Source organism: Mirounga angustirostris, unplaced genomic scaffold (assembly GCF_029215605.1).
Source record: "Mirounga angustirostris isolate CCGP_5_RB_7025 unplaced genomic scaffold, mMirAng1.0.hap1 SCAF_16, whole genome shotgun sequence".
NCBI classification, from domain to species: domain Eukaryota; kingdom Metazoa; phylum Chordata; class Mammalia; order Carnivora; family Phocidae; genus Mirounga; species Mirounga angustirostris.
In genome coordinates, this window is record NW_026991724.1 from 45,946,968 (window position 1) to 45,974,964 (window position 27,997).

At 52.1% G+C, this 27,997-nt stretch overlaps 1 protein-coding gene across 1 annotated transcript; it reads left to right on the plus strand.

Moving 5' to 3' along the window:
* The first annotated feature begins 525 nt into the window (after positions 1 to 525).
* Positions 526 to 27,986, plus strand: CATSPERG (cation channel sperm associated auxiliary subunit gamma). Its single transcript, XM_064581613.1, has 29 exons — positions 526 to 714; positions 1,652 to 1,996; positions 2,084 to 2,137; positions 7,193 to 7,337; positions 7,691 to 7,817; positions 7,999 to 8,071; positions 8,542 to 8,697; positions 11,928 to 12,099; positions 13,277 to 13,414; positions 14,409 to 14,468; positions 14,672 to 14,791; positions 15,364 to 15,414; positions 15,520 to 15,649; positions 16,150 to 16,261; positions 17,231 to 17,389; positions 17,479 to 17,591; positions 18,442 to 18,655; positions 18,996 to 19,058; positions 19,158 to 19,353; positions 19,516 to 19,637; positions 19,761 to 19,841; positions 19,933 to 19,989; positions 22,795 to 22,951; positions 23,157 to 23,220; positions 23,361 to 23,456; positions 23,734 to 23,823; positions 24,858 to 24,950; positions 25,042 to 25,141; positions 25,225 to 27,986. Exons 1-29 carry the CDS (start codon positions 526 to 528, stop codon positions 25,504 to 25,506), a joined length of 3,759 nt encoding a protein of 1,252 aa, XP_064437683.1. The 3' UTR covers positions 25,507 to 27,986.
* Positions 27,987 to 27,997: the final 11 nt, after the last annotated feature.

Below are 27,997 nucleotides of genomic sequence, written 5' to 3' on the forward strand. Positions count from 1 at the left end.
CAATCACAAACTCTTGTCTCCAGCACCCTCAGCCCCACAGGCCCGGGCGCCAGGGTGTCCAGCACCGCCTTCATCACGCCGCCAAGTCGCAGGCGCCGGTTGGGACGAGCGTTACCGTGGAGACAGGCGCGCGCGGCGGGCAGGGCTCGGGAAAGGCGGAAATCGGTGGTGGAAGTGTGGGCGGCCATTTTGAAAGCGGGCAAGAGGGGCGGGACCGCAGCGGCCAAGCGACGGTTGGCCGGTTTCAACTAAGTGACTGGTACCGCGGGGCGGGGGAGAAGAGGGAGGTGCCTGGGGCCACCCCAGGGAGGGATGCGGGGGGCGGGGGGCGGAGAGAAGGGGAGGGAGGAGGGGAAGGCGAGAAGGGGAGAGGCAGGAGAGAGGGAGGGGAGTGGAGGGACCGAGCAAAGGAGGGGAGGGGCGGAGAAAGGGCGGGGCGACGAGCAAGTAGAGGCTAAGAAGCGAGGAGATGAGTAGGGGCGGGGCTATAAGAGGCGGGACGTGGAGCCGGTAGCTGTCCGGCGTATGGAAAAAGCTCGTGGAAAGGGAGAGTGGGACCAAAAGGTGTCGCGGTTCGGGGGGAAGATGAGGCCCGAGAAGGCGCTGACCGACAAGATAGCACCCGCGTGGAACGAGAAAAAGGGGCAGGGAGAGGAGAAGGCGCGGAGCGAAGGGAAGGCCAGTGGCGGGGAGAGATTCCGAGGCAGAGAGAGGGTATCTGAGGGGAATGGGCGTGGTTCTACGAGGGGGCGGGGTGAGGGGCAGGCTCAAGAAGAACCGCTCTCCGAAGACCGGGGGAAAAGGCGGATCGATAAGGGGCGGGTCGAAGAACAAGGACAGCTACAGGAACGGGGGCGGGGCAAGGAAGGGAAGCCGACCCAGGAGCAAGCTCCAGGCGAGAAACAGGGGCGGGGACAGGGAAAGGGGCGGGGCGTGGAGGAAGTCTGGGCCCAGGAACCCGAGAAGGGAGACGCTAGATACAGGACCCGGTACCAGGGTAGGGCCCGTGTCAGGAGAAAGGGGAGATGCGAAGAGAAGTGGGGGGACGGGGCAAGAGGTGGGGGCGGAGCCAGGTGCAGGTGCAAGTGCAAGTGCAAGTGCACGACCAGAGAGAGTAGCAGGACTGGGGAAAATAGATGCGGCACAGCCAAAGCCAGAAACAGAAGCGGAGACCCGGTGAAGAGTAGGGGCGGGATGCAGAGCAGAGGCGGAGCAAAGAACAAGTATGGGGCAAGGTTAAGGGGTGAGGCGAGGAGGCGGGGTGAAGCTAGGAGCAGGGGCGTGTCCAGGAGCAAGAATAGAGGAGGGACCTGGAGTAAAAATAGAGGTGGGATCCAGAATAGGAGCAGGGGCAGCGTCTGGGTCAAGGGCGAAATCTGGAGCAGAAGCGGAACCAGGAGCAAGAGCAGGGGCGGGGCCAGGAGCAAGTGCGGGGGCGGGGCCAGGAGCAAGAGCGGGGGCGGGGCCAGGAGCAAGTGCGGGGGCGGGGCCAGGAGCAAGAGCAGGGGCGGGGCCAGGAGCAAGAGCGGGGGCGGGGCCAGCAAGTGCAGGGGCGAAGCCAGGAGCAAGAGTAAGAGTAAGGGTGGGGCCAGAAGTCTGAGTAGAGGTGGGGCCAGGAGCAGGGGCTGGGCGAAGCGCAGGAACTCGGTAGGATCTCGGAAGGTGGCCCTCAGGCGCAGTCTGGCTGGCAGGCGTTGACCCCCTCTCCAGGTTCGAGTCACGTTGCACGCTGCCCCCCGCGATGTACCCTGCCGGCCCTGCGTGGCCGAAACTCCGAATCCTGCGGGCGCTGTGGGCAGTGCTGGCGGTGCTATTGGCATCGTGGAGGCTGTGGGCGATCCAGGATGTCCAGGAGTGCACCTGGCAGGTTGTCCTGAACAAGTTCGAGACGGTAGGCAAGAATGGCATGAGCGACCGCTTCTTCGATCAAGAGCCCCTGGAGACAGTGGACAGTGTGTTCAGCCCGCTGGTGGATGTACCCACCGACCAGGGCGAGGTGAGGGGACTGGGGTCAGGTGAATGGGAGAGGCCACAGATCTGCACCCCACTGGGCTCTGGACATTTGCCCAACCTTTTCTTGCAGAAATACCTGAGCTTCCCATACTACCTGAAGATCAACTACTCCTGCAATGGAGAGGTGAGTGAGTGCAGCGGGGGTGATCTCATTCTGTGTGGCCCTCAGCTTCCCCAATCTCTAACATTTTAATAGTGGTGGCACCACCAGATCTTGGGGACCCTAAGGATTCAAGAGGATTCCCAGTATCCCACCAGGCACATAGTAGGTGCTCAAGTAAGCTTTTTTTTGCCATTAAAAAAATTGAGATGGGGTGCCTGCGTGGCGCAGTAGGTTGAGCGTCTGACTCTTGGTTTTGGCTTGGTATGTGAGCCCCGCCTCTGCTCCACTCTCAGGGCAGAGTGGGATTGGGGCTCTCTTTCCCTCTCCCTCTCTTCCTCCCCTTCCCCCCTCTCTCTTTCTCTCTAAAAAGATAAATCTTTTTAAAAGATTGAGATGTAACTCACATATCATAAAATTCTCCATTTAAAGTGTACAGTTTAATAGTTTTTAGTATATTAACAAAGTTGTGCAACCATTACCACTAATTACAGACCACATTCATCACCCTATAAAGAAACCCAGGACCCCCATCCTTCAGGCTCTGGAGACTACAGATCTACTTTCTGTTCCTATGAATTTACTTATTCTGGACATTTCATATAAATGGAGTTGTACAAGAGGTAATGCCTTTTGTGCCTGCCTTTTTTCGCTCAACACATTTTCAAGGCTCGCCTAAGATGTAGCATGTATCAGTGTTTCTTATTTATTTATTTATTTATTTTAAGATTTTATTTATTTGACAGAGAGATAGCGAGAACAGGAACACAAGCAGGGGGAGTGGGAGAGGGAGAAGCAGGCCTCCTGCAGAGCAGGGAGCCTGATGTGGGGCTCGATCCCAGGACCCTGGGATCATGACCAGAGCCAAAGGCAGATGCTTAATGACTGAGTCACCCAGGCGCCCTGTTTCCCTTTTAATGATTGAATAATATTTAATTGTAAGGATGTGCTACATTTCATTTATCCATTCATTAATTGATGGACATTTGGGTTATTTCCATTTTGTGGGGGTGGCTATTATGAACAATGCTGTTATAAACGTGTGTACAAGTTTTTCTGTGGACATATGTTTTCAGTTCTCTTAGGTAAATGCCTACAAATGGAATTGCTGGGTCTTAATGTTAACTCTTTTTCACTTCCGAGGAACTGCCTGATTGCTCTCCAAAGCAGTTGGATCATTTTCCATTCCCATCAGCGATGTATGAGGGATGGTACCAATTTCTCTGTATCTTCACCAACACTTGTTCATCTTTTGGTTATAGCCAAAAGACGTGGGTGTAAGGTGGTATCTCATTGTGGTTTTGAGTTACATTTCCCTCATGACTCCTGATGTTGAACATATGCTCACTCTTATTTTTTTTTTAAGATTTTATTTATTTATTTGAGAGAGTGAGAATGAGAGAGAGAGAGAGCACATGGGGGGGGGTGGTCAGAGAGAGAAGCAGACTCCCCGCTGAGCAGGGAGCCTGATGCGGGACCTGATCTCGGGACTTCAGGATCATGAGCTGAGCCGAAGGCAGTTGCTTAACCAACTGAGCCACCCAGGTGCCCCAAACATATGCTCACTCTTAACTTATCTATCTTCTTTGGAGAAATATCTATCCAAATCCTTTGCCAAATTGGGTTGTCTTTTTATTGTTGCATTGTAAAATTTCCCTATATATTCTGAATACTAGTTGCTTATCAGATGTATGATTTGTAAATATTTTGTCACATTCTATGGGGTGTCTTTTCCTTTTCTTGATGGTGTCCTTTAAAGCACAAAGGTTTTATGTTTATTGAAGTGTAATTCACAGACCATGAAATAGCACCAATGTTTTTAACATTGATGAAGTCCAATTTATCCGTTTTTTTCTTTTGTTGCTTGTGCTTTTGGTGTTGTCTAAGAAGGCTGTGCCTAGGTCATGCAGATTGACTTCCATGTTTTCTTCTAAGAGTTTTTTAGTTTTAGCTCTTATGTTTAAGTCTTTGATCCATTTTGAGTTATTTTTTGTGTGTATGGTGTGAGGTAGGGGTCCAACTTTGCATGTGAATATCCTGTTATCCCATTACCATGTGTATAAATGAATTGTCTTGGCACTCTTGTCAGAAATCAATTGACCAGGCCTCCTGGGTGGCTCAGCCGGTTAAGCATATGCCTTTGGCTCAGGTCATGATCTTCAGGTCCTGGGATCGAGCCACATCAGGCTTCCTGCTCAGCAGGGAGTCTGCTTCTCTCTCTTTCCCTCTGCCCCTCCTCGCTGCTCATTCTCTCTCTCTCAAATAAATAAATAAATAAATAAATAAATAAATAAATAAAATCTTAACAACAACGACAACAGCAACAGAAATCAATTGACCATAACTGTAAAGGTTTATTTCTGGGTATAATTCCATTCCATTGCTCTATATGTTTGCCCATATGCCAGTATCACATAGTCTTGATTCCTGTGGGTTTGTAGTAAGTTTTCAGATCAGGAAGTTTGAGTCCTCCAACTTTGTTGTTCTTTTCCAAGATTGTTTTGGCTCAAGTAAGCTTTTGAGGACAGTAGAATGTTGTAGTCTAGAACTGAAGTTCTGGAGGCAGCAGACCTGGTTTGAATCTGCCATTGACTAACATTTACTTGGAGGAAGTGTGGCATGATCGTAGATAGTTTGGGCTCTGAAGCTAGGCTGTCTGGGTTCAAATCCCAGCTCTGCTACATAATAACTGTGTGATCTCTGGAAAATTACTTAACGTCTCTGTATCAAAGTTTCCTCATCCTTGTCAAGGATTCAATAGTGATCATACCCGCTTCACAAAATTATTAAATATGTGTGAAGCACTTAGCAAGTGTCTGGTTCATAGAAAGAGCTCGAGTGAATGCTAACAACAAGTTTGTAGAGTATGACCCTGAACAGAGAGTTTTACCCCATGAACCTTCTCTCCTTATCTGTAAAAGTGTGATAATAATACCTTTATCTGGCCATTCAACACCCACAATGAGTCAGATTCCCCCCCCCCTTTTTTTTTTACAACATGGGGGATATAATGATTAACAGCATGGCTTTGGCTCAGGTCATGATCTTCTGATCCTGGGATGGAGCCCCACATCAGGCTTCCTGCTCAGCAGGGCAGGTTTTTCTTATGGATTCAGGCCACCAGGGAAGCAATCAGCAAGTAAATACATAAAATAATTTCTGAAGAGTAATCAGTGCAAAGAAGAAAATAAAATATTTTATATATTAGAAAACAAGGTGTTACGGGATGGTTGGGGAAGGTCTCTGAAGAGGCTTGAGCAGAGACCTGAGTGATGAAAAGGGATGACTGAGGAGACTGGGGGAAAGCACCCCAGGTCACAGGAGAAGCTAGCACAAAGAGCGCAATGGTCCTGAAGTAGGACAGAGGCTGCTGTGTGTGAGGAGCCATGAGTGAGGGCACAGTGGGAGGAGACAGGGCAGGGAGGTGACCCCAGGCAGATCGAGGACTCGGCCCCCGCTCTAAGTGAGATGGAACCATGAGAAGGTTCTGAGCAAAGGAGCGCCTAATCTGACTCAGGTGTTCCCAGGCTCCTTCCGGCTGGGAGGGGGGGCGGGGGGGCAGGGAGACAGTGGGGAGGCTGTCTGGTGGTCTAGGCAGGAGTTGAGGGTGGACAGGACCAGGGCCACTTTTGCCCCAACGGGAGAGCCCCGCCTCACTGGCACCTGCAGCTGTGTGGTTGAAAAACCCAAGGGGCTCCTGGGTGGCTCAGTCTGTTAAGCATCTGACTCTTGATCTCAGCTCGGGTCTTGATCTCAGGGTTGTGAGTTCAAGCCCCCTCTTGGGCTCCATGCTGGGCGTGGGGCCTACTTAAAAAAAAAAAAGAAAGACCCAGAAGTAGGGCTGGGACAGGTGCTGTTGGCAGGGTTGAAAGGGCCCTGGCTGAGCCGATGAAGGCCTGTGCAAAGGTGGTTGGGCCCATAATTTTTTTTTTTAAAGATTTATTTATTTATTTGAGAGAGTGAGAATGAGAGAGAGTACATGAGAGGGGGGAGGGTCAGAGGGAGAAGCAGACTCCCTGCCGAGCAGGGAGCCCAATGTGGGACTCGATCCCGGGACTCCAGGATCATGACCTGAGCCGAAAGCAGTTGCTTAACCAACTGAGCCACCCAGGCACCCGGCCCATAATTTTTTTTTTTTAAGATTTTATTAATTTGAGACATACACACACACACAGGTGCACGCCAGTGTGGGGAGGGGCAGAGGGAGAGGGAGATTCCCCGCTGAGCAGGGAGCCTGATGTGGCGCTCCATCTCAGGACCCTGACTACGGGATCATGACCTGAGCTGAAGGCAGATGCTCAACCGACTGAGTCACCCAGGCTCCCCTGGTTGAACCCATCAAATCTCTCTCCCTGGTCTCACAGTCTACCCCCCACCCAAGAGGGCTGCTTGAGTGCAGCCTTCTCTTGGAGATGCCTCTAAGCCTTTGCTTATGCTGTTCCATACACCAGGTACACCCTTCTCCTTCTCTCCTTTCTTCTCTACTGTAAGCCCTGCCTCTCTTTCTCCACCCAGCCAGGACTCTGGAATTTCTGGGAGGCTGTCCCTGGCTATCTCCTCTTGCTCCTTACTTGTTCCTTTCTGTGTAACTGCCCTCTCCCACCCTCACCCACAGGCTCCAGCTCCAAAACCTGGCTATCCTCTAACTGGGGACGGGGAGGGGGGAAGGGTGGCAGAGAGTCAAATTTCTGCAGGGAGGGTAGAAGCCTCAAGAGTGGGACTGGGAACCCCTGAAGTGAGGGAAGAGGCTACTAGGAGCCCTGAGTGCCAGGTTCATTCCCACTTGCCCATGTTTGCTTATCCCATGCTGCTATTCCCTGTGCATTCCCTCCATCCAAATTCTGTCTGAAGACAGTGGCTCTGGCCTTACCTCCTCCTGTGACTCCCTTCACAGCGCCTAGCCTCTCTGCCTATCTCCGAGCCTGACCTGCCCCCACCCAACCCCAAACCTAGACCATGTTCTCTGACCTTCCCGTGGTGGAGAGTCTGTTCTCCCACCCAGTCTAAGAAGATGGGCTCAAGGCAGGGGTACCCAGAGCCTCTCTTAAGTACACACCTGTGGGGACATCTTGCCCTCAGTCCTCCGAGGCCCAGGTCCGCAAGGGCCACCTGACGGGGCTGAAGCCCGTGGTGCTGGTGACCTTCCAGTCCCCAGTCAACTTCCGTCAGTGGAAGATAGAGCAGCTGCAGATCCAGATGGAGGCAGCCCCCTTCCGTAGCAAAGGTGGGCCTGGGGGGCACCTGGAGGGGCCATAGCCTGGCAAGGTTTGTGGGGAGCTTGCTGGGGGCCTTAGCAGAGTCCATGACCTTGAGGGGGAGGCTGACATCCTCAGAGGAGCCCATGGCCTGGCGGGGTTTTGGGAGTTTTGGGGGTGCCGCAGTGGGGTCTGTGACCTGAAAGAGGGCACAGGGAGGCCTCAGCAGGGTCCATGGCCTAGATAGGGCCACACAAGGGCTGCAGTGGGGTCCATGGCCTAGAGGGGGCCTGGGGAGGTGCAGGGAGATCCCAGGGGACTGTGGCCTGGAGGGCACCCTTGGGAGGCCCCAGAAACCTCAGTGCCCACTGTCTACCAGCAGAGCAGTGCACCGCAGAGGAGGTGTGTGTCATGAGCTGGTACACACCCATGCCCATCAAGAATGGCAGCGTGGTCATGCGTGTGGATGTCAGCAGCAATGGCCTGGGGCCCTTCATTCCCAATAAAAGGTGCCCTTTCCCAAGCCCGGGGCAGGGGGTAGACTCTGGGAGGGACTTCCTAATCTCCAGATCCCCCAAGAAGCCAGGAGGAGACCAAAGGGAGGGAAGAGGGTAGGGAGGTGATTGTGAGCTATGGCAGGAGCCCCCGACATTGGAACCCTCGCCTGTGCTTGTCCACACCTCCTGCCAGATTTCAGGTGAACATCAATGGCTTCTTGCAGAGACAGCAAGACAACACACTCCATTTCACTGTGGGGAATGAGGTGAGGGGCCCAGACAGTAGAGAAACATGGTAGAAAACGTGGGTTAAAGACAGTGGGCTGGGGCCCCAATGACTTCCCAGACAAGTGGCAGACCCCACTTCCAGAGTGCTCTCCTTGCACCAGGTCCCAGGTGAAGCGCTCCACTAAATGTGCAACCACGTTCAGTCCTCACAATGACCCTGTAAGGGAAGACACTCACACAAACCCATTTTCAGGAGGAAAACACTGAGGCCCCCAAGGGATGGACCCATTTGCCCCCAGTCTCCCAGCATGCAGCTATGGAACGAGACTTGAAACGATGTTAGCCTGACTCCTGCACCCATAGTCTTCATCAAGGTGCATGCATGCGTTCAGCAGGCACTTAACTGAGCACACAGTGTGGCCATGAGGTGGCGCCATGGGGGGGGGGCAGGGGGAGTGTTGAGCAGCCCTCCCTCCAGCCCCACATGCCCCCTCCCCACCCCCGCCAGATCTTCAATCTGATACCCCGGTACTTCATGAATGTCCCATCGAGGGCCCTGTGGCACACTGTGGACCAGGCACCTGTGCTCATCTTGGGTGGCATTCCTGATGAGAAGTCCATCCTGCTGACGGACACCAGCTTCACCGACTTCTTTCTTGTGGAGGTGAGTGGTGTAGGGCAGGTGGCGGGTGGTCTGGGGTTTCTTGAAGGGTGCTGGGCCTCAGCCTCTAAAATAAGGTGGGGTCGGGGCGCCTGGGTGGCTCAGTCGTTAAGCGTCTGCCTTCGGCCCAGGTCATGATCCCAGGGTCCTGGGATCGAGCCCCGCATTGGGCTCCCTGCTCCGCAGGAAGCCTGCTTCTCCCTCTCCCGCTCCCCCCGCTTGTGTTCCCTCTCTCGCTGTGTCTCTCTCTGTCAAATAAATAAAATCTTAAAAAATAAATAAAATAAGATGGGGTCTGGGGCTGTGGAAAGAGTCCCTAAAGACAGCAGCCCCCACGAGAGGCAGCCAGCAGGAAGGGAAGACGTAAGACTGCAGCCACTCCTGGCTATGTGACCCTGAGCCAAGTCATTTCACCTTCCCGGGCCTCAGATTCTCCATCTGTCCCATCTGGAAAATGCAAATAATCTTTATATTCACCTCATAGAATCATCGTGAGGTTGGTATAAGTTAACATCAGCCAGACACAGAATGAGTACTCGACAAAAACAAAACCACAATGCTGTTGTGATACCCAGCAAAAGTAACTAGAACCCTTTCATATCATCTAACAGGGCCAGAGTCAGTATTCCCCAATTATCTAAAAATGTCTTAAATCTTTTTTTTTTATTTGGGGGCGCCTGGGTGGCTCAGTCGGTTAAGCATCTGCCATCAGCTCAGGTCATGCGCTTAGGGTCCTGGGATTGAGCCCCGCATCCAGCTCCTTGCTCAGCGGGGAGCCTATTTCTCCCTCTTCCCTGCTTGTTCTCTCTCTCTTGCTCACTCTCTCTCTTTCAAATACATAATGAAATCTTTTAAAAATTTTTAAAAATTAAAAGAAATTTTTTATTTGAATATAGTTGACACAATGTTACATTAGTATCGAATGTACAACATAGTAATCAGCAAGTTTATACATTGTATAGCTACCGTCTATACATTGTGTAGCTACCATCTGTCCCCATACAACACTATTACAGTACCATTGACTATGTTCCCTGTGCTGTACCTTTTATTCCTGTGACTCATTCATTCCCTAACTGGAAGCCTGTATCTCCCACTCCCCTTCGCCCATTTTGCCCATCCTCCTACCCCTCCCCTCTGGCAACCATCAGTTCTCTGTATTTATGGGTCTGATTCTGCTTTCTGTTTGTTTATTTATTCATTTGTTGTGTTTTTTTTTTTAGATTCCACATATAAGTGAAATCATATGGTATTTGTCTTCTTCTGTCTAACTTATTTCACTTAAAATAACACCCTGTAGGTCCATCCATATTGTCACAAATGGCAAGATCTCATTTTTTATGGCTGAGTAATATTCCATTGTGTATGTATACCACATCTTCCTTATCCATTCGTCAGTCGATGGACACTTGGGTTGCTTCTATATCTTGGCTATTGTGAATAATGCTCAGTAAACATAAGGGTGCATATATCTTTTCAAATTAGTGTTTTCCTATTCTTTGGGGAAATACCCAGTAGTGAAATAATACTGGATCATATGGTAATTCTACTTTTAATTTTTTGAGGAACCTCCATACTGTTTTCCACACTGGCTGCACCAGTGTGCATTACCACCAACAGTGCATGAGGGGTCCTCTTTTTTTTTTTTTAAGACTTTATTTTTAAGTAATCTGTACACCCAACATGGGGCTCGAACTCACAACCCCAGTATCAAGATTTGCTTGCTCTACGACTGAGTGAGCCGGGCACCCCAGAAGGTTCTTTTTTCTCCACATCCTCCCCAACACTTGTTGTTTCTTGTTTTGTTGATTTTAGCCATTCTGACAATTGTGAGGTGATATCTTCCTGTGGTTTTGATTTGCATTTTCCTGATGATGAGTGATGTTGAGCATCTTCTCATGTGTCTGTTGGCCATTGTCTTCTAAAAATGTCTTTTAAAGTTGGTTTGAATCAGGATCAACACATTGTGTTTGGTTAAGTCTCTTAATACTCTTCTCACCTGTAAGTCTGCTCCCCACTCCATCTCCTTCCTCTCATCTACCACCTTTTCTCAGGCAATTGGAGAAACCAGGCCTTTTGTCCTATAGAATTTAGCTGCTTGCTTCTTCATGGAATTGGTTAATTTGTTCCTCTGACCCTATGTAGTAGTCTGCTCAGGCTGCCATAACAAAATACCACAGACTGTGTGTCTGAAACAAAAATTTATAGTCTCACAGTTCTGAGGCTAGAAGTCCAAGATCAAAGTGTCAGGAGGGTGGTTTCTGGGGAGGCCTCTCCTCAGCTTGCAAGTGCCGTCTCAGTGTGTGCCTTTTCTGTGCTCACCTGTGGAGAGAGAGAGATCTCTGGTGTCTCTTCCTCTTCTCATAAGGACACCAGTCCAATAGGATTAGGGACCCATCTTTATGACCTCAGTGGACCTTAATTTTCTCCTTAATGGCAGGGTTAGATATTCAACATATAAACTGGGGGTGGGGACACAATTTGGTGCATAACACCCCATAGAGTTATTGCCTGTAAACTGGTACTGAGCTCTAGAAGCTTGATTAAATTTAGATTCTTTTATTTATTTATTTTTAAAGATTTTATTTATTTGAGAGAGAGAGAATGAGAGAGAGAGAGCACATGTGAGGGGGGAGGGTCAGAGGGAGAAGCAGACTCCCTGCTGAGCTGGGAGCCCGATGCGGGACTCGATCCCGAGACTCCAGGATCATGACCTGAGCTGAAGGCAGTCGCTTAACCAACTGAGCCACCCAGGCGTCCTAAATTTAGATTCTTTTAGTCAAGAACCCTCCACTGATGGTGCTTCCCCACGGTTAGTCTATGATATCGCCAGCGTTAGTGATTGGTCAGTGAGTTCAGAGCGTGTCAGCCTGACAGCCAGTTGTGTCCAAGGTAAAATAAGGTGGTTGGGCCAAACATGAGACCTTTGGGATCTGACTGTGGCCTGGGGAACAGAGGTTGATGTGTGCTGTTGAGTATGCTGTGCACTGCCAAACTCTAGGGAGCACACAAAGTCCCAACTGCCTCTGGCTTGGGTCACCTGCCTCCCTGACCCATGTTGGGGAAGTGTGGCCACAAGGTACTACTTCATGGTGAGCAGGGAAGGTGCCCTGGGGGCAGCTGCCTGTGTCCATCCCAAGCAGTTGTCAGAGCAGGTGCCCCCCTTCCCAAGGCAGGATCTGGGGGCTGAAGCCAAGGTGAACCTGTTCACCACTGACTCTGCTCTCCTGCAGTTGAACATTGACAGTTGCTGGGTAGGCTCCTTCTACTGCCCTCAGGCCAGTTTTACTGCCACCATCTATGATGCCATTGCCACCGAGAGCACTCTCTTCATTCGGCAGAACCAGCTTGTCTACTATTTTACGGGCACCTATCTCACCCTCCACGAGAGCAACCGCGGCAGTGGTGAGGGGTCCCTGGCATCACAGGGAAGGGGTCCTACCTGTGGGAGCCCCAGGGAGGGCACCCCAGTGAACCCATCCACTGGAAGCGCCCGGGATTGGAATTTCCATGGGTGGGGAGGGGGGTGTTAGAGGGACTTTCTGAGGTCCTTGATCATCACTACCCACCCCAAATGGCCTTCTCCTACCCTCTATATGCTGGGATAAGGCTTTCCTCCGGACCTATGAACAAGCAGAGGGGAGAGGGAGGTGTGAGAGGGAAAGGGGAGAGAGAGAGAGAGAGAGAGAGAGAGAGAGGCAGACATGTGTGTGCGCTTGCGTGTGCGCACACACACACACACACAGTGTCAGAAAGACAGAGGAAGACAGGCAAAGAGACATGCATAGAAAAGGAGCAGTTTTGGGGGTGGGAGAGAGGTATGGAGAGTCAGAGAGAAAGGCAGACAGAGAAAGTGGGATGAGCAGTTGGAGAGGAAAAGCCACAAAGGTGACTGATCACAGAGGAAAAAGAGACTTTTGATTTAACCTTATCTTTTAAATGATACCCAAACCCTCCTGGTCCTCAGCTCCCCCCCCCCATATAAATGAGAAATGTCATTTTATAAGGTCACGGAAACTTGTATTATAACCTGTATTTCATTAAGGCTTATTCCCAACAGCTTCATTTTCGTCCCTTTCTTACTTAGAACATTTGACAGTAGGAGGAACCAAATTAAAATGGACTTAGGTCAAAGAAAGGGTTTAGATAGATGAAAAACCCAGGAGCACTTGGTTTCAGGTACAGTTGGATCTAGCTGCTCACTGAAGCTTAGGCCTCTCCTTGTGCCAGCCGTGGTGATTCCCCCCTCCATCTAGCATCTATGGACTTTTATCCTCTCAGGGGCCCCAGGGAAGAACATCTCTTCATTAGTAGTGGCAAGCTGGGACTGTCTCTGATTGGTCTAGCTTGGTCACATGCCCAGTTGAATCCTTTACTCTGACCAGGGGCATACAAGGGTGGGGTTAGCCCAATCTGTACCTCTCAGACAAAGTATGAGCAAGGGGAGATTTTCCCAAAGGCAGCTGGGCCAATGGCCCCTCAGACACCACACTGAATAGCCATTAAGGCCATGGAAATATGGGTGAGGGTCAGGTCCCAGGTCTATAGGTCTGGGTCTGAGGTTCCATGCTGGCCCCCACAGGGAGCTGGGTTCGTGTCCTGGCCGATGGGTGCATCAAGAGGCTGTGCCCTGTGCATTTCCATAGCAATGGCTCAGAGTACATCATGGCCCTCACCACTGGCAAGCGGGAAGGCTATGTCCATTTTGGGACCATCACAGGTAAGGATGGGGGTCTCTATCAGTCCAAGAGACCCTTCTATACCCTCGTGCCTCCAAGAATTCCAACCTCTGGCCCTCATCCCTCACCAGATGCCTTCAGGAGGGGTCCCAGGCTGGAGGTTGACCCTGTGAATAGGGATGGGTTTTGCATTTGTAGTAGGACTTGAGTGTGTTATATATCTTTCATGATCTGTTTGGTTTCAAAGGGCAGAAGTCTAATTCAAAAATCATTTAGGCATATTTGTGGACTTGATAAATGAGAAAACCAGAGTCCACCTTCAGGCATGGCCAGATCCAGGGGCCCACTGGTTATATCATTAGGACTCTGTCTATATCTTGGCAAGGTCGTATAGCATAGTAATTAGAGTAGAGAGAGAGATCGCATGAACACCCCCAACCCAAGTCACCTGTGGCTTTGGACAGGTGATTTAACCTCTCTTTTTGGTCTTGTTTTCCTCATTTGCAAAATGGGGTTAATGATAATACTAGTACCTGACTCTTGGGTTGATATAAAGATTAAGTAAATTGGCATGTGTAAAGGTCTTAGGACAGTGCTAGGGACACAGTGGATGCTCTAAAAGGGTTTTTATTATGAACCCTGAGATTTGGCTTCATTTTCAGGTAGATACTCCTCTCTTGGGGGTTGAAGATGGTCCAGGAAGTTGGGGCTCACATCTCCAACCAGTTTGAGTTACCCCAAAAGAATGAAAGCAGCCTCTTCCATTAGCTCTAGCATGAACCCAGGGTGTACTCTGATTGGCCCATTCTGGGTCAGTGTCCAGACCTGAACCAATTACTGTGACCAGAGACAGACCCACAGTGGAAGGCCAGGTGTGAGTGACTGTCAGGTTGGGGATGAGACTCACCCCCAGAAGTCCCACAACTAAGGGGGCGGGAGGCACAGGCACCACACCCTCGTCGATTGGAGACCTGGTGTGGTGGGATGCCAGACAGACTGGCAAGGGCCTGAGCATGGACCTGCCTTACTCCGCAGATGGTCATGTGTCCTTCAAGTTGCTGCCCAAGCAACGGTCTGTGTGCGAAGGGATACAAGGTACCTAGCTCCCAAAGGGGTCTAAGGCAGGCAGGTGGGGGGATCAAGAGTGTGGGAGAGCAGAGAAGGGTGGGAGAGGTCATGCGAAAGAACAGTGGTGTCTTGGGAGGGGTGGAGAGTCGCAGGGATAGGCGTGACAGTTACCAGAGACCATGGAGAGGGGTGAGTCCAGGGCTGCTCTGGACCTACCCCTTCCTGTCCAGTTGCCAACTGCTCCATAACCTGGGCCGTATTCATTGCTGGTGACTACATATTAATGATGCTGGTGGAGATCCAAGACCCCACCACTGGGAAGTATTTCCAGGTGGTCAGCTACGACTTGGGTAATTGGGATGCTGTGGGGGGCTGCGTGGGAAGGGGCAGGAGCCCAGATTGTGAACTTCGTGCCTGTCTGTAGGATCTGTGCTCAACAGACAGGGGGAGGGAAATGTTGTTCACATCACTCCTGGGTAAGAGGTAGTGGTAGAGAATGGGCTTGGTGGGATGGAGAAACAGAAGAAAAAATATGATTGGAACAGAGCGGGGCATGGGGAGGGAGGGAGATTGGAGAGGTGGGCAGAAGCCAAATCTGGAAGGGCCTTGTGGCTCACAATAGGAGATTTTATTTTATTTTATTATTTTATTTTATTTTATTTATTTATTTTACCTGAACAGAGAATAGGACTGCTATGTACAGTTGTATAGGCTGTGCACTGTACTCTCCAGCCAAGAAATCAGAGGAGGCAAGTCCTGTGCCCTAACATATTCACATAAAGAAACCCTAAGGGCTAACAGGCCCAAATGAGAAGCCATTCAAGGGTTTTTTGGAGGGCTTGGGGAGCTGGTGACTTGCCCAGTTTCAGGTTTTGAAAGCTCAGAGCCTCAGAAGATTTTGCTGTGTTCTCCCCGGCTGTAGTCAGTGATAACCTGGTCATCGTCTACACCATCCCGGAATTCATCCCTGATGGTAGGAAGGGAAGGCAGAGGGGGTCTCAAAGGTGGATGAGGGCCAGGAGAGGTCCAGATGACCCTTCCCTCACTGCTGTGTCCACTCTGCCTGTGTCCAAGCCAGCTCGAGGCCTGGAGTTTCTGATGATTCTAGGGACAGAGTCTTACACCAACTTCCCAATGGTACCCAAGGGCATGTTCCACAACCCGTATAACAACCTGCTGTTCATCTGGGGCAATTTCCTCCTGCAGAGGTATGGGGCTGGGCCTATTCTGCCTCTCCCGGTCCCATCAGGGTGGGGGCTCTTTCTGAAGTCATCAGGTTTTCAGAGCATGCGCAAGTCCAGAAGTTCTCAGGATTGTGATGGGGAAAACACGAGCTGCGGTGGTCAGGGCTGGGATGGGGAAGCTGACATTTTAAAGCTCTGGGAGGCCTTTCTTAAATGAAACCCTATGTAAGGACCCAACCTATGTGAAGGGCATTGTCAGGGGGAAAGGTTAGGACACTTTGCACCCCTCAGGAACTTTGGGGCCCCTGAGTCAGCTCCATGGGCTGTTGGCAAAGCGCTAGGTTGGCCAAATGCCCCTGTTGACAGGTGGGCAGGTCACCCAGGCTTCCAGGTATATTCTCACAAGGCTAGCAGAGAGTGGAGTGAATGGGTCTTGGCTCCTGTTAGGCCTGGAGTTGAGGGAAGCTGATAACCTGCAGGAGCCTCACCTGAGTGTCCCTGGCTCCGATCTCTGCCCTTTGCAGCTACAACAATGAAAACTTCATCTACCTGGCGGATTTCCCCAAGGAGCAGTCCATTAAGTACCTGGTCAACTCGTTCCACGGGGACATGGCTATTGTCACAGAGACTGAGGAGGTGGGCTACCCTGCTCCTCTCTCCAAACCCCAGGGGTCTCCCTTCTTCCTCTGTCACAGGTAAAGGGGTTCAGGGGAGGAGATGCCCTCAGGGATTCCAGAGAAGGGCAGCAGAAGCTCCATTTATAGCTGAGAATCCTGCAACTCAAAGAGAAAGTCATTTTTTCCCCCAGTCTTTCAGCAGAGTGAAAGACTCAGAGTCATGATCTGATTTCCAGAGGGGACCCTCTTTCATTCCATCATGTGGTTCACTTCATAAACATTGAGCATTTACTGTATACCTGACCCAGCGCTGGGGGTACAGTGGTGACTGGGTCAGCCCTGGACCTTGTCCTCACAGGGTCCCAGTCCAACAACAGTTCAGAGTAGTCGGGGCTGGAGGGAGGAAGACAGTACCTATGGAAGTTCAGAAATGGGGTGCCGCTGAATTTCCAGTTCAGTCTGGGGGTGTGTATGTGTGTGTGGGTCAGGGAGGGCTTCATAGAAGAGGCCACATGGAGGAGGGGCATCCTCAAGGCTGCAGGGGATCCTCCAGGTTGACTCTCAGAAGGGACTGAGGTCTAGAGTCAAATGTGTGGTGGGGTGGGCATCCGTGCAGAGATGGGAAACTGAGGCTAGGGGGATGGTGAGACCCCGGAGGGTGCAAAGAGTGAGGAGAAGATAGGGTTCACCCCTAGGAACCCTGGAGGGGTGTAACTACTAGGAATGCTTCAGTTTCAAGTAATAGCCACTCAAGCCAACTGGAACACTGAAGACATTTATCGTAGCAAGTGGGGCCTGGAAGCAGAGGGGTTCAGGCTCTGGGGAGTAGAGATGGCGTCACAGAGAGAAGGTTTGTGAGCTCACCTGGCCCCGGCTAGAAGTGAGCTCTCAAGCCTCACCCTCAGGAACGGGGGCCATCACGCTGCGCAGAGGGAGAGGTGGGGTCAGAGGTCCCCATGGCCCTCACACACCTCTGTTGCACCCCCAGATCTGGTACCTCCTGGAGGGCAGCTACCGGATGTACAAGCTGTTCCCATCCAAAGCCTGGGAGGTGTACGTCAGCCTACAGGTGATGCACCAGTCCTCTTTCTACACCCCCAGTGAGACCATGGTCACCCTCTTCTACGAAGACCGCAAACTGTACCAGGTGCCAAGCGGGGGGTCACGGGGAGCCATGGGGGAGCCGCAGGGTGGCTGGCTGACAGCAGCTTGCCCGGCCCCACCTCCCCACGGCAGCTGGTGTACCTCATGAACAACAAGCAGGGCCAGCTTGTCAAGAGGCTCGTGCCCGTGGAGCAGCTCCTGATGTACCAGCAGCTCGGCAATCACTACCTCTTGCAGCGGCAGGGGTAGGAAGACCCTGGACCTCAGCAGCAGTCAGGGAGCCCTCCGTGCTGCCCACACAAAGCCCCTATTCCAGGAGGGAGAGCAAGTCATCCCCAGTGGCAATCCTCAGGGCTGGGATGGGCCAGCTTAGCGCCCATGGAAGCTCAAAGGAGGGGCCTGACCGAGGCTGGGGGAGGCGGGTGCCATCAGGGAGAACTTCAAAGAGGAAGAGGTGCGAGAGCCACTGTGAGCTGAAGGGGGAGGGAGAATTAGCCAGGTGATAACATGGAGAAGGGGTTCCAGGCAGGGGAAGCCACATGTGCAAAGGCCTTGAGGAGGAAAGGAGATTGGGTGTTCAAGACTGAGAGAAGTGTACAGCGCAGGCAGAGTGCAGTGCTGGGGGCAGGGTGGACAAGGTGAGCCTGGTGATCATAGGGAGGAACTTGGACTTCATCTTGAGGGTCCTGGGGAGCCATGGTGGGACTAAGAGGAGGGACTGCATGGCCAGATTTTACTGCGTTCAATAATGATCCTTCTGGTCACCTGCCGAAGAGCCTGGGAGGAGCTGGGAGAGGGGGTGGGGAGAAAGGGAGTGGAAGAAGGCGTAAAAAGTTGAGGGGGGGGAGCGGGTGTCTAGGATGAGGTCCAGAACTCTGGTCTGAGGGACCCAGGGACGTCCAGGGGAATTTGTCCAGGGACACCAGGGGCTGAGGCTGAGGAGGAAGGTCAGGGCTGGATTAGATTTGGAGAATCAGCAGAGCAGAGGGGGGAGGAAGGCCTGACGGGTGGTGGGGGGAGGTTCGCGGTGCGCCAGGCGCGGAAGAGTCAGCCGCCGCCCCCCCTCCCCACCCCCGCGCCACTGCCGCCGCCCAGGAACCACCTGACGCTCTCCTTCACCAACTTCTGCCCCTTCACCGTGATGCGCCTGCGGGACCTGCCCAACCCGCAGATCTACACGCGCCAGGAGCGCTACCGGGCGCACCCGCCGCGCGTGCTGGAGCCCTCGGGCTTCCACGACGAGAACTCTCTCGCCGTCTACCAGGGCCTCGTCTACTACCTGCTTTGTCTGCACTCCAAGTACCACAAGGTGGGCTCCTGGTGGGGGCCCGGTCTGATCTGAGACCGGACTGAGGAGAAAGCAAGGCCCGCGAGGCTGGAACGGAACGGAGCTGCCTGGGAGAATCCGAGGCTAAGGGGGTCCGGGGCAGCCGGCAAGCAGAGCTTTAGGAGGGTGGCTGTTGAGCTGTGAGTAGGGCTGGGGGTGGGGGGCTAAGCTCAGAGAGGTGCAGACATCTGCTCAGAGTAACCCAAGGAGCTACCAGGGTCTGGTAGCTTTGGCTTTGGGTTAGGGACTGGGCATGCCACCTGCCTGGGGTCGCCTCCGCAACCCCCCCCGCCCCAGCTCACGGTGCCGGCCGTCCCCCCAGCCATACGCGGACCCGGTGCACGACTCCACCTGGCGCTGGTGGAAGAACAAGAAACTGGACCAGGTGCGGGGAGAGGGTTGGAGGTCGGGGGAGCGGCGGCGTCAGGACACCCCTCCCGGTCCCCGCCCCGGGTCTGACTCTGCCCCGCATCCCATCCCCCAGGATTACTACTTCTATCTGGCTAGCAACTTGCAGAGCGCGAGTAACGTGTACATTGACATGGCCAGCTACGAGAAGATCTACGACCTCAAGGCCAAGCACGAGCTGCCCGAGCGCATCTTTCTGGACAAGGGCACCAGCTACGCCTTCTCCGTCTTCCTGACCGTCCGCGGGCACTCGTTCGAGTTCCAGCCGGAGCGCGGTCTGTGGGCGAGGCTGGAGTGGAGTCCCCGGGGCGGGGCGAGGGCTGCGGCCTGGGCCCTGCCAGCCCAGGGGGCGGGGCCTGGGGCGGGCCTGGGGCGGGGCCTGGGGCGGGGCACCGTCCCACGCGCGCGGCCCTAACCCCTCTCTGTGCATGTAGTGCTCACCACCGTAGAGCTGCGCAGCAAAGTGGATCTGGGCGTGGTGCTGGCCGACCCGGGCTGCATCGAGGCGGTGGTGAAGCAGAAGGTCCTCATTAATCGCAACTCGGTGCTTTTCTGGGTGAGATAAAGCGGGGAGGGAGTGTCGAGGTGGGGGCGGAGCTCCCGGGGCAGGGCACTTTTAGAACTGCCACGGGTCCTCAGGCAGGCCTGTTGACGCCTTCATTTCTGCCCCCAACCCCAGGTTACGCTCAGTGATAAAAGGTCTTGCTTTGATCAGGGCCTTAGTGGACATCACCTCATGAAGACCTCCATGTTGGTCAAGGTTCGGTCCAAGACTGGAGGGGAGGGGACATGGGAGGAGGGGAAAGACTGAGCCCACGGGACCCACCATCATCACCTGCTTCTACCCACAGGTGGTGGGCGCGGTCGGGCACTGCTTCCAGAACACACACGAGGGGCCCCGCATGCAAGTATTGGACCTTGGGGTATCGGGCCCTGTGTCGGGAGGGAGGGGATTGGGTTGAGTCTTGACAGGGCTGATTCTGAGTGCTCCCCCTGGGAATCCCACTAGTGCATTCATAATTTCTTCCTTTTGGTTCATTCACCCACGCACCTACCCACCCACTCCTTTCATCCATTCATATTTGCCGAAAGGGCTGCCTTTATGGTTGTGTACCTTGCACCCAGGCTTGTATGTATAATATTTTTCTGCACGGAAGAGTAAGGCATCTGCAACACAGGCCTTTTTGTTCCCAGTTGGCACAAAGGAAGTCATGTGGGCTAGCTGGGCCCTTCTTTCACATGTTGCTCTTCATTTGCCCGCTCACACGTGCTTTGTTCACTCCAGTGGGTCCTTAGTTCTTCACTTGCTTACCCATGCAATATCCCTTTTGTACAGAGGCAGACACTGAGGCTCAGAGAGGTGCAGACATCTGCTCAGAGTAACCCAAGGAGCTAATAAGTGGTAAAGGAGGGACTTGACCGAGGTGCCTTGTTCTCACCCACTTCCTTGCCCACTCACCAGCAGACAGGCCCTGCTATCCTCCCTCCTGGCTTGGTATAACCCAGGAAAATAAAAATAAAAAATGGAGGGGGTTGTAATAGCCCCCAGCTCATTGTGGGGAGAAGGAGAGCAGGGAGGGGTGGCTGCCTCAGCATCCAATAAGTATTTCCTGCTAGCCTTGGTGATATGCATTATTTTCCTTTTAATGATAACCCCAGAAGGTCAAAGTTAATACCTCATTTTTGACCCAAAGGATCCATTCTAGGAGTCTAATCTGCAACACCCTGTTACAGCAAAATGTTGGAAACAACCTAAATGTCTGTTAATAGGGGAGTGGTTAAATAAATCATGGTACATCCATTCAATGGAAAACTATGCAGTTGTAAAAAAAAAAGGGGGGGGAAGATCTCCACATACTGATGTGGAATACTCTCCAAAGTGTATTTTATTTTGTTTTTAAGATTTATTTATTTATTTAAGAGAGAGAAAGGGAGCATGAGCAGGGGGAAGGGGCAGAGAGAGAAACTCGAGCAGACTCTGCACTGAGCGTAGAGCCTGATGCAGGGCTCAGTCCCATGACCCTGAAATCAGACCTGAGTTGAAACTGGGAGTCAGATGCCAAACTGACTGCACCACTCAGACACCTCCAAAGGGTATTTTATTCTTTTTTTTTTTTTTAAAGATTTTATTTATTTATTTGACAGAGAGAGACACAGTGAGAGAGGGAACACAAGCGGGGGAGTGGGAGAGGGAGAAGCAGGCTCCCCGCAGAGCAGGGAGCCCGATGCGGGACTCGATCCCAGGACCCTGGGATCACGACCTGAGCTGAAGGCAGTCGCTTAACCAACTGAGCCACCCAGGCGCCCGGGTATTTTATTCTTAAGAGGAAAAAACTGGGTGCAGAACAGTATGTATAAAACATTAGCATGAAGGAGGCTAATTGAGAACATATATTCATGTTGGTTTTTATTTGCATGAAGAAACTGGGAAGATAAGTGCAAAAGTCCTTAGAGTGAATTGCTGCTCTGGGATGGAGGAGAGGCAGGAACAGGAATGGGAATGGGGATGGATGTGAAACTTGTCACAGTGTGTGGGTGGGTGGGTGTGCGTGTGTGCGCAGAGGAAAGTGGAGAGAGATGAGATGAAGTAAGGGGGCAGATCATGTGAGGCCTAGTGGGCCATGGTGCCCCAGGAGCCGAGGAGGGACTCAGGCGTTCACAGCCTGCATGCAGGGGATAGACTGGGGGGAGGGGCAGGAGCAGGGAGACCAGGGAGGAAACAAGGTTGGGCAAGACAAGGTGGGGGGGGGGAGCAAAAGAGTTGAGGAGGTCAGGGAGGGGATGGCTGTTTTGAAGTCTAGAGAAACAGGATGTCTAAATGGACTGGCTGTGGTATGAGAGAGAGAGGTTTCCAGGACAAGGCTTTTAGCCTGAACATGGAGCGATGAGGTGCCATTAGCCAAGATGAGTTGTGGATAGGTGGAATCTGAGCTGCCCATTGGACCTCCCAGTGCATGAGCGGCTGATAGGTGTAAAATCTTGGGCCCAACCCTAGCATGGGGAGTGCTTGCTTAATCTATGGCCACCAACCCCTCTCCCCAGTCACCGTGAAGCTCATGCCACAGTCTTTGCCTGTCCATGTCCCTTTGACAATTGGATGAAACCTTTGGACCCTACCCCCGAAATGGGCCAAAGGCTGTTCATTTTGAAGATGATGTCATGGGAATTCCCTAACCTCTGACCCCCATCCTGAGCTTCCCTCCCCTCCTATATCTCAGGCTCCTCCCCGATCTATTATTATTTGAGAATTCAGGCCCAACCTGAGCCCCATGCAGTCCACCTACAAGTTGGCTCCCCCGTAGGTGTAGGTGATGGTGATGTTGTGTGTCTTTTTCCGGAGGCAGCTGGAACCAACCTCTCAGTTCCAATTCCAGCTCTACCCACTTCAGGTGGGGCTTTGGATAATTAACAAATGGCTTGACCTCTCTGTGCCTCATTTTGCCGTCTCTGTCATGGGGATGTGAATAGTCTCTACCATACAAGGCTTGTTTTTTTGAGGATTCAATTTGAGCTTGAAGTACTTAGAACATCACCCTGTGCCTTGCACACAGTAAGAACGACATAAATAGTTTGCACTTTTTAGAGTATTGTTTTAATGGTAATAATGGTCATATGGCAGGGGTGAGGGTGAGCCTGGCAGGAAGGGGCGAGGTGTGTGGGAGGAGGGGTGTCTGCCGCGCCCCCCAGTGCAAGGCTTTTCTCCTCCCACTTAGGGCAACTTGATGGTGCCTGTGCTCATCGGCTGCCCCCCAGGCAAGCGGCTGGCCTTCGACATCACCTACACACTGGAGTACAACCGCCTGCAGAACAAACACTACTTCGACTGCGTGCACATTGACCCCGAGATGCCCTGCTTCCTCTTCCGTGATAGTGCGTGTCCAGTCCCCTCGCCCCATTCCTTCACAGCCCTCTGTCCCCACCACTGGGCCCGCCTTCCCTCACTGCCCGTTCACTTCCTCACTCACCCTCTGCTCTTCCCCTTGGTCTTCTCATCTCTCCTTCCTCCCCTTCTCCACCCTCCACTTCTCGGGCCAAGCTAATTTTTTCTCCTCCTGGCCTCCCTCCCACCCCATAGTCTTCTACCCTTTCTTCTTGATCCAAGACTTGGTGACGGGAGATTCAGGCAGTTTTCAGGGCAGGTAAAGATGTGGCCAAGCCAGTGACTGACGGGAGTTTGGAGGGTGGGAATGGATGGGGGGGAGCGTGCGGAGTGGGTGGTAGAGGGGATGCAGGACTCTGGACCCTGAAGTCAGTGCACATGCTCCTCTGCACCCGGCAGCTACGTGCTCAAGGTGGTAGGCGGTGGGCCCACAATGGACACCATCAAGGAATACAGCGAGGAGGAGATTTACCGCTTCAACAGCCCCTTGGACAAGTAATGCCTGCAGGACCCTGCCCACAATCCACCCTCTTTCCTCTGCAGGCCTCTCCTGCTTCCCAGCCACAGACCTCACCCTCGCTGCAAGCACCACTCACCTGGTATCTCAAGGCTCCTAGGATGGCACAAATGCTTGCCCGCCCATGCTGCCAGGCCCCGCCCTCCTAAGGCTCCCCCTGCCCCTTCCTTCCACTGCTCATACTGCTGGCCTCTCTCTGCACCTGCAGCGGTGGTCCCCCCCACCCCCCCACTGAGGTTACCTGGTCCTGCACAGGACTAACAGCCTCATCTGGACCACCAAGAACACAACGACCACCAAGGACTCGGCCTTCAACATCATGACCCATCAGAGTCTGGGCATCGAGTGAGTGCATGGCCTGACTGCTGGTCCCTTATCCCCCGCCTATCCACAGTCTGTCTGGGCTGTTGTCCTTTCTGCCTCTGGGAGACCTCTTGATCTTCAAGCCAGACTGACTGCCTTCATGTTCCTCAAATGGGGCCGACTCCTTGTCCGCAGTGCTGGTCCCTCTTATTCTTTCTTCAGGCCTTAGTTCAGATGCCCCTTCATCCAGGGGACTTTTCTGACTGTTCTAAATGGGACCTGGGTTCCCACGTCCTCCTGTGCTTTGCCTCTTCTCACCCTCACCTCTCTGCTTGTGCCTCCCCCATCCCAACCTGCCCCTCTGGGCTGTCACTGTCTCTTGTGGGGTCTGTCCCCCTTATAGGTCCAGGTCCTGATAGACTAAACATAGTATTTATTGACTGAGACAGTGAAGGAATTCATTCATTCATTCATGGTAGGCATTTATTGACATTTGAATGGAGGTCCTGATGAATGAATAAAACAATGGAGGAACAAATTAATATATAGGGGCTCAATAAATATTTTTGATTCAGTGACAGGAAGAAAATGATACCATGAGCAAATGAAGGAAGTGAATGAATGAATGGAGCAACCAACTTGTACCTAGTCAGTAGTCAACCTATATTTATTGAATAAATGAATAAAGGAAAGCATAAATGAATGGAGATACGACTTTGTACCTAGTAGGACCTCAAGGTATATTTGTGGGCTGAAGGAATGAAGGCAGCAAGGAATAAATGAGGAGTTAGCACATGATAGATATACCCTCCATAATCTAGACGATTGCATTGTAATGGAGGAATTGACAGATGGAGATGTTAAGGCTGGAGGACGTGATTGAGTAAACAGCCTGTCACAGGGTAGGCGTGGAGTCAGGCTTATTGGATGAATAAATGAAGGAGCGAATCAGGGAAGAAGGGACGAGGTTACATCTAGTTGGCTCTCACCCAGAGTTTGTGGGCTGGAGGGAGAGATCAGAGGTTGGCACATGCTAGGCATGATTTGTAGCATGTTGCCTGAACTTGGGTCCCCAGGTGGCTGTGTCTGGAGAACTCCCCATGCCATGACACCATTCCTCATACCATCTTTGCCCCCGAATTCTTCTTCAAGGTGTTGGTGAGCAACAGGTGAGCCAGGCATGTGGCCCAGGTAGAGTTGGGGGCTTCCTATGGGGTGCCCCACTCCTCCCCCAATGCTGAACCCCATCCCTCCCCCCAGAGGTGTGGACAAGAGCACATACTGTGACCACCAGCTCATCTTCCTGTTGCATATCCATGGGCTCCCACTCAGTGCCAAGCGGGCCCTCTTAATCCTCATGGTGAGTGGCTGCCCAGGAGCTGCCCTGTTAGGAGAATGGGGCTCTCAGGCTGCCTACCCATGTCTGTTGTGTGGTGTCTGCAGGTGTCATCCAGTGTGTTTATCGGCCTGGTGATCCTCTACATCATCTTCTGCCTCCTACTGCCTGTTATGGTGAAGGCCTGCAACATCCTCCGTTGGAAGATCAACAACATCATCACATCAGAGTCATACTACACCTACACGTCCTCTTCTAGAGTCTTTAGCGGGACATCTGGGACCAAATCCAAGGGCACCTCCAGCGTCAGCTCCAGTGTCAGTTCCAAAGTGGCAGAGAGGAACCAGGAGGCCCCTGAGGAAACCTCGAAGAAGCAGTCTATTACCTGAGCCTCTTGCCTGCCCCAACCCCCACCAGTGTGCCCCCCTCACTTCCTGGGCCATCTTGGAAAAGCAATTATCACTCGTCCTAGGCTTTTTTTGTTTTGTTTTGCTTCAATTTTCATTGCTCCTTCAGACCTAAATCCTCATTTCAGGACCAGCTGTGGGCCCTTGTAAGGGCTCACGTTCAGTTAGTTTGTACCACACAGCCATACAGGTCATTAAAATCAAAATCCTTCTGTGCTAACTGGTAAATAGCAGCTTCTCTGTGTGCCTAACAACTCCGCCCCTCCCCGGGCTGCCCCCAACCTCCCCTCAGTTCAGCAAGGTCTTCCATGACCCAGGCCCATCTCTGTGGCCTGCAGTACGTTCTGATTGTTCAGTGCCCAGGTTTAGTACCAATCATTAAGTATTTTGATTTTCAATACCTATCTAGTGTCTAGCTTAAGGACAGGACTTTGGAGAGGTTAGGATTTTTGTTTTAGTTGCAAGTAACAAAAATTTCACTTAAATGGCCTACATAGAAATGGTAATTGTATGGGCTTTAATTGGGGTTCAGGTACAGTTTGATCCAGAAGTCTTCAATGTCTATAGGGGTCTGGCTCCATTTCTCTGTAGCTTTTCCTGACCTGCCCTCCTCTGCGTGTGGTCTCTAACCTCAGGCCAGCCCCCTTCAAGATCTGAGGTCCACATATCTTATTGTCCAGAGAAAGAAGGGGCTGGAGTCCAACATTCCCAAGCACGTCCTATCAGTCACTCTGATTGGATGGGGATGGGTCCTGAGCTCACCATTTTATTACTCACACTGCCAGAGGTTTAAGCAAATTGAGCCCAGCCCTGGAGCTGAGGAAAGGAAAATGTGCTGTCAAGAAGGCAAAAATCTGGGCGCCTGGGTGGCTCAGTTGGTTAAGCGACTGCCTTCGGCTCAGGTCATGATCCTGGAGTCCCGGGATCGAGTCCTGCGTCGGGCTCCCTGCTCGGCAGGGAGTCTGCTTCTCCCTCTGACCCTCCCCCCTCTCATGCTCTCTGTCTCTCTCTCTGTCTCTCTCTCTGTCTCAAATAAATAAATAAATAAAATCTTTTAAAAAAAAAAAAGACAAAAAAAAAAGACTTAAAAAAAAAAAAAAGAAGGCAAAAATCTGAAAGGCAAAAACAAAACAAAACAAAATACCCCCCCCCACACACACACAAACACACCTTGTACTCTACCCACTCTCCACCTAATAAGCTCAACACCAGTCCCTCAGCAGAGATCTTGGGTGAAGTGACTATGGAGGTTCTGTGACCACTCTCTTCTACTCCCCTACTCTGGGAGTAGAGGCCCAGGGGACACATACTCTGAGGGGACATCAGGGCAGACAGCTGGACCAGCTTGTCCATGATGAGATAGCAAAGCTCCAGAGCAGGCAAGGGCGCTGAGGTCATGTTTTGGAGCTTGGAAATTATCAGAAGAGTACTCAGAGCTGAGAGGCCAAAGGACATGGTTAGATGTAGAAAGGTGCTCCTGAGGAGGACAGCTCAGGGCTGGAGGCAGAGATCCCAGGGAGGCAGGAGGCCAGAGATCTGGACAGACGAGGATGGGGCTAGACCAAAGCCTACTGTAGGGAGGGGAGGAGGCAGCAGGTGGGAGAGATGCTCAGGAGGCCTAGTGAACAGACCATGGGGCTGGAGGACCATGAAGGGAATGGGAGCAAAGGAGACATTTAGGAAAAGGTCCAGGGCTGGGGTGCCTGGGTGGGTCACTTGGTTGAGCATCCAACTCTTGATCTCAGCCCAGGTCTTGATCTCATGGTCATGAGTTTGAGCCCTGCATTGGGCTCCACGCTGCGCATGGAGCCTACTTAAAAAAAGAAAAGAAAATGTCCAGGGCTCTGCCATGAAGACTGAGGGACAAAGAGGCTGTCCCTAAGATGACCAGGGAGAGGAGAAGGTTTTGGGGACAGACTGAGGCCTTTGGGGTCACGGCAGGTGTGGGAGGTCTGAGAGACTTCTGGAGGAGGCCATCCAAGAGGCTGCAGGAATGTCAGATCTGGGGCTCAGGAGGGAGGTCAGGGATGGTCAAGCCACAGGGCACAATAATCAGCAGTAAAGACTCATCAACAATATTAACTGCACTGATGCAAATAAGGAAAATGTGATAATATCATGTTTTGTCCTTAGTCCGTTCAGGCTGCCACCCAGGCGCCCCTGATCTATCTCTTCTTTATGGAAATAAAAATGATTATAAGAGCATGTTATGAACAACTGTACAGCAACGAATGGAATAACCTAGATGAAATGAAAAATTTCTAAAAAATATAAAAACTACCAAAACTGACTCAAGAAGAAATAGAAAGGGACACCTGGATGGTTCAGTTGGTTAAGCGTCTGCCTTCAGCTCAGGTCACGATCCCAGGGCCCTGGGATCGAGCCCTGCATCGGGCTCCCTGCTCCGCAGGAAGACACTTTTCCCTCTCCCACTCCCCCCGCTTGTGCTCTCTCTCTCTCTCTCTGTCAAATA

Coding starts and splice junctions, on each gene's coding strand:
- CATSPERG (XM_064581613.1), top strand. CDS start 526: ATGGAAAAAGCTCGTGGAAAGGGAGAGTGGGACCAAAAGGTGTCGCGG. Junction 1,997..2,083: donor TACCCACCGACCAGGGCGAG/GTGAGGGGACTG, acceptor CTTTTCTTGCAG/AAATACCTGAGCTTCCCATA. Junction 7,818..7,998: donor CCCTTCATTCCCAATAAAAG/GTGCCCTTTCCC, acceptor ACCTCCTGCCAG/ATTTCAGGTGAACATCAATG.